This window comes from Glycine soja, chromosome 20 (assembly GCF_004193775.1).
Source record: "Glycine soja cultivar W05 chromosome 20, ASM419377v2, whole genome shotgun sequence".
NCBI lineage: Eukaryota > Viridiplantae > Streptophyta > Magnoliopsida > Fabales > Fabaceae > Glycine > Glycine soja.
In genome coordinates this window covers 18,683,813-18,689,870 of record NC_041021.1, presented here as the reverse complement: position 1 = coordinate 18,689,870, position 6,058 = coordinate 18,683,813, and the positions used below count along the sequence as shown (strand labels likewise).

The 6,058-nt window shown below is 38.1% G+C and overlaps 1 protein-coding gene across 1 annotated transcript; it reads left to right on the top strand.

Moving 5' to 3' along the window:
* The first annotated feature begins 4,020 nt into the window (after nt 1-4,020).
* On the top strand, nt 4,021-5,305 carry LOC114401897. The gene is made up of 4 exons (XM_028364475.1): nt 4,021-4,157; nt 4,322-4,514; nt 4,595-4,727; nt 4,812-5,305. Exons 1-4 carry the CDS (start codon nt 4,021-4,023, stop codon nt 5,303-5,305), a joined length of 957 nt encoding a protein of 318 aa, XP_028220276.1.
* The last annotated feature ends 753 nt before the right edge of the window (nt 5,306-6,058 follow it).

Sequence of the window (6,058 nt, the reverse complement as noted above, 5' to 3'; positions counted from 1 at the left end):
TGCTATATGTTTTTCATTCCAATATGCCTTTACCTTGATCATGTAGATGCATGCTTTGTTAGGGTCATTCAACAATGGAAACTGGTCTGACTCTAAAGTCCTTGATAGTGCAGGGCTGAGTTGTCATACTTTCACGAGGAATCGGGGTGCAATAAGTTAGTTGAGTATGTGTGTCTTAATGCGGTCTTGGTTGAGTTTAGTCTTACAAGAGGAATCTGCAGACGAGGCTTAATCAGGACTAGGCTAAACTATCATGAGGAATCGAGGTTTAGTATCTCAGGAGACACCATAAGAACACATGAGCATTGTTAGATAGAGAACATCTTTTTAGCATCAGACACCTATTAGGAAGACCAACATGTTCTCTACTTGTTTTTACACATCATTTCTCTTGCGTGATTTTCTTTCTTTTTTGCACAGATAGTTTATACACTTGTTCATATTCACACTTACTTTTACTCAATAGACGCCTATTTGCTGAAATAGCTTACCAAATAACACAAGTTCCCTGAGTGTTCGTTACTCGGTTCTTACCGTTTTATACTACTTGTGCGATCCGGTACACTTGCCTGAAGCCGTACACTCACCATCCCACCGGCCACTAGTGGAAGTCCAAGCAGTAAAACCTGTGAAAATATGAAAACATTGAAGTTCTCTGAGATGAAGACATTGTCATCTTTGAAAGCATAAATTAAGGCGTTATCGCCTTTTGAAAGCATGAAATGACTGAAGACATTGTTGTCTTCGAAATGTAAATGAAGGCATTGTTGCCTTTGAAAGCATAAATGACTGAAGATCGTCATCTTCGATATGTAAATGAGGCATTGTCGTCTCCGAAAAGTAAATGAAGGCATTGTTGTCTTTGAAATGAAAATGAAGACATTGCCGCCTTTTGAAGACATTTTCATCTTCGAAATGTAAATGAAGGCATTGTCGTCTTTTGAAGACATTGTCATCTTCGAAATGTAAATGAAGGCATTGTCACCTTTTGAAGACATTGTCGTCTTAAAAATGTAGTAGATGACCATAATTGTCTCTGCATGCCAAAGGACTTGATTGTCTTGAGAAGGCAATGGAGACTTTAATAGTCTTGAAAACAACAAAAATGGATGACCATGATTGTCTCTGCATGCCAACGAACTTGATTGTCTCTGGAAGGAAAAAGAGACTGTAATAGTTTTGAAAACAACGAAAGCGGATGACCATGATTGTCTCCACATGCCAATGGACTTGATTGTCTCTAGAAGGCAAAGGAGATTGTAATGCCCTATAATAGTCTTGATTGTATAACACCCTAAAATATTACTAATTATAAATTGATGTTTAATTTTATTTATTGTGTTATTGTATCCATGTTTAGTTTCAAGGAAGCTTTTCAAGGAGGTGAACTTAGTTATTTGAGGGGTGTGTGTAGCTAAACTCTAGCTTTTCAAAGAAGTTTCTCAAGGAAGCTTCTCAAAGAAGCCTCTCAAGGAAGTTTGTCAATGAAGCTACTTAAACCTATTTCGGTAAAATAAGTCTCCCGGATTCATTAACCGTTGGATCATCTTAAAAGTTTTTCTGGAGGTTCCTAGGACAGCTGTCCACAGTTTGACCGTTGCGATTTGCAATATAACATATGGAGTGTGAGATATGATTTTTTTTACTGAAGCAGAAAATTTGATTGTTGCAGGCTTTAAATTACGTGCAGCAGCGGAAAACAACCACTTCTTCCTTCTTCTCTTCCCCTAAACCCTCCCCAACGCCCCTAAGCTTCTTCTCCACCACCCACAACCACCGGTGGCCACCTCGAGCCGCCGTTGTTTGCCGTTGAAGCCCCACGCCAAGAGGAACACTTTAATCGGAGCGGAATCTTCAAAACTTCGAGGATTTGACTGAGAATGAAGCCTCCAATCTTACCTTTGCGATATTCTTCGAGGTAACCATGATTCTAAGCCTGTTCCTTGTTAGTTGGAGCCTCTCTTTGCATCTCTTCTGACTTGGGAACCATTATTGGATGTTTTTATACTTCCTTTGAAAAACCCTAGAGAATGAGACATTGTAAAAGTTATCTTTTTAAAACATTGATGTTATTTTTGTGACCTTCACTAAACCCCGGTCACATTGGCCTGATCAGAATTTCAAAATGATGTTTCCTTTTTGTAGAATCTGAAACACCCCTCAGCTCTTTATGTTTGACAGGGGTATTTGACTCTGAATGTTTGTCATTACTTTGTTTCTGAAATCAATATTAAATTTCCTTCAATTCGGTATATAGAAACTTGCGTTTGGACTGACAAGCGTGAACGAGAGAGAGACTCTGAGTGACGCAAAGAGGAATTAACGGAGAGCTCATGATAGGTGAGGGGAGTTTATTATAATTTACTATTTTTGATACCATAGTTGGGGTTAGGGAACCTAACTATGGGGATGTATGCATGTCCCTGTTGAATGTTGGTTTTAAAGAAAACAATGTTTTTGACTAATGGGATGCGATATATCTATTATTGATGAATAACATTATTGTTTTTATTAGACTTATGTTGTATAAAGACTTGGGGAGTGTGAATCTCAGGCATGAAATATATATGTATATGCGGAATGTGACTTACTGTTGATGTTGCTATTGATGACATTAATTGATATGAGGTGAGGTTGACGTTTATGATGATATTGATATGAGAAGATGTTGTTATTGATGATTTTGTCAACATGAGATGATGTTGTTGTTGTTGATAATGTCATTGAGATGAGATGATGTTGTTGTTGTTGATAATGTCATTGAGATGAGATGATGTTGATGTTGAGAGTGATATTGAGATGAGATGTTGATGATATTGAAAATACATTGTGATGATGCATGTTGTGCATATACATGGGGGTGCATTGACCATGTTGGATGTCCCTGGATGGAGAAATAGAGTGGTTAAAGAGTTTTAAGCATCTCTGGAGGGGGATGGCTTAGAATCTTTTGTTGAATTGAGGATGTAAATCACAAACTTAACTATATTTATGAACAAATTTACTTTTCTTTATGTGAATGATGTGCACTAGGTTACTATACTAATATATATGTGTTCACTTAAGTAATGGTGCATTGTTTGGGAATGTATATCGTGAAATTAAAATTTTACTTTAATTTTTCATAAGCAAATTAATGGAATTTTCATTTAAGAATTGAAATTCTCACGGTTTAGAGTGGTGATATCGTAGCAACGAGGCGAGTTGTTACATTAGTGGTATCAGAGCCGGTTGAACCTTTCGACCAGTGAGTTGTGAGTCTTCTATGTTTTTCTGTGCATTTTCTGGTTGCCTTGTTGAATGCTTGATGTTTGTTGTTTGCAATTGGAACTTACTCACTTGTTGTGTTTCCATGAGTTATAGAGATTTGATTGTTGTGGTCATATCATGTTTGTTTTTCTTATGTCTACTATACCATGAGTTTCAATGTCATGTCATGAGTTATCAGATTGGTCATCTGTATAATTTGTGAAGTACAATGGAATGATATGGCAAGCGATTAGGAAATACAAATGATGCAAAGCGAGTGTTAATGTCTTGAGAGAGGACTAGTTTAGAGGAATGCTTTCTCGAGGCATCAACTCTCAAAAGTAACCAAGTAGGGATTTGAGATGGTTGTGATTTTTGTGTTGTTCTTTTTAGTGTGTGTATTTTTTCCATGTATAACTTCCTAGTGTGTATAGGGAGTGATGGCTGGACGGAATGATCGTGTGATAGCTGATGCTTTCCAAGCCTTAGCTTAGGCTATAGGGAATCCAAATAGGGGAGAAACTGGTGGAGCTATTGAGTACCAAGGGTTGGACCGCTTCCAATGAAACAATCCTCCTTCTTTCAATGAAGGATACAACCATGATGGTGCTCAGAACTGGATAAGGGAAATTGAGAAAATTTTCCGAGTGATGGCATGTCCAGAGGGGCAAAAAGTTTCTTTTGGTACATATACTCTGGTGGAAGAAGTTGAGTATTGGTGGGAGAATACTCACCAATGCCTAGAGGCTGAAGGTCAAGATGTGACCTGGGATGTCTTCAAGAGGGTGTTTTTTGGAGAAATACTTTCCTAAGGATGTTAGGAACAAGAACGAGATGGAGTTCTTGGAGCTCAAGCAGGGAAACATGACTGTGGCTGAATATGCAGCCAAGTTTGAGGAGTTGGTGAGGTACTTTCCCCATTATCAAGGAGAGATGGTGAAAGTTCCAAATGTGTGAAGTTTCTAAATGGCTTGCGACCTGAAGTGAAGCAAGTTGTGAATTACCAAGGTATTCGTCAGTTCCCACTCTTTGTTAACATGTGCCGAATTTGGGATGAAGACTTCTGAGACAGGGTGGCCTACTATAGGAGTATAGGTCCAATGAAGAACAAAAAGAATGGACCTCAACATCGGGGAAAACCGTACTCGACCCTTCCTAAGCAATATGCTGTCCCAACAATCAGAAGACTGTTGCTATGGGGTTTGCGGGTGGTAGTGGTAGCAAACCCAATATTTTGCCCACTCAGATCACTTGTTACAAATGTGGTATGCCAGGGCACATCTCCACAAATTATGCTAAAAAAGGCATGACCTGTTTTAATTGTAGACAAAAGGGGCATATTTAGAAAGATTGTCCATATCCCAAGAAGGAGCAAAATGGTGGGGGCCTGAATGACCAAATTGGACATCCGAAGGCCACAGGAAGAGTCTTTACCCTTAACGGTGCCGAAGCTTTGAAATCCATAGATCTAATCCAAGGTAAATGTTTCAAAAATGGGATTGCTTTACTTGAGCTATTCGATTCCAGTGCAACCCATTCTTTTATATCCTGTTCGTGTGTAGGGAAACTTAAGCTGTCTGTGTCTTCTTTAAATAATGATCTGGTGGTAGAGACCCCAACTAGTGGTTCTGTGTTAACTTCTAGTGTGTGTTTGAATTGTCCTTTGGAAATTTCTAGTAGAACATTCTTGATTGATCTGATTTGTTTTCCTTTGAGCCAAATTGATGTTATTCTGGGTATGGACTGGTTATCTTCCAACCATGACTTGTTAAACTGGTTTGATAAAATTGTGGTGTTTGATGATTCTGGAATGAGTAAGGACATGATGTTTATCTCTACGAACCAAGTTCTGACATCTTTAAAAGAAGATGCTCAAGTGTACATGATCTTGTCTAACCTAGAAATAGAGACAAAGGTTTCCATATGTGGCCTCCATGTTGTCAGAGAGTTTCCTAAAGTGTTCCCTGAGGATATATCTGGTCTACCACCCGAGAGAGAGATAGAGTTTTCCATAGACTTAGTTCCCGGTGCTGGACCTATATCCATAGCCCCTTAATGGATGTCTCCTATAGAGTTTGATGTCTCATTATTTTCTCCTATTTCTTAACCCTTTTTGTTATCAATTTAATTACTAATTTACTCTGATTGTTAAATTTATTATTCAGTTTTATCAATTGGGCCCACTTGACTAATTTGATGTTTTTAATTCAATTTCAGGATAATAATAAGCAATTGGCCCGAGCCAGATTGAACTTGAAGAGAGAAGACAATTTTATTAGATTTCGTCTAATTTCATTTTATGGCGTTCAATTATTTTTTATTTCGTTTTAGGACAAAATAATGTAATAGGGCCCAGTGACTTTGAGTGACCCTTATAAATAGCAGCCTTGGGATTCGTGTAAAAGTGGATTCTATTATTCAGGAGTTTTAGGGTTTTACGTTTGGAGCCTGGTATTACTGTTCATGTGAATGCATTTTTCCATTTTCTGCTTCTAATTGCAATTTTGTTTCTGTTCCTTCTTTTGCCTTTAGTTTCATTTTCGTTTTCTGCCTTTAGCTTCATTTACGTCTCTGCTTCTAGTTTCATTTACGTTTTATGCTTTTGTTGAACCTATGGAAGGCTAAATTTCTAGTGTTGTTTCCCTCTGAGGATGAAGTGTAACTCTCTTAGAGGTTCTGTTTTTAATGTTGCTCTCCTATCGGTTTTCCCTTCACCAATTAACCCACATGCGTTCTGTTAATCTGTGCACGCTTCGTGTTCGATTAGTTGCCTCTGTGCTTAAATTACGTTCGTGCTTAATGAACAAGG

What these genes read in the sequence shown, in the direction of transcription:
- LOC114401897 (XM_028364475.1), top strand. Translation starts at nt 4,021, where the DNA reads ATGTCTTCAAGAGGGTGTTTTTTGGAGAAATACTTTCCTAAGGATGTT. An exon ending in AAGTTTGAGGAGTTGGTGAG is followed by an intron (nt 4,158 to 4,321) that starts GTACTTTCCCCA and finishes CTTCTGAGACAG; the next exon opens with GGTGGCCTACTATAGGAGTA. An exon ending in ATCCATAGATCTAATCCAAG is followed by an intron (nt 4,728 to 4,811) that starts GTAAATGTTTCA and finishes GTTCGTGTGTAG; the next exon opens with GGAAACTTAAGCTGTCTGTG.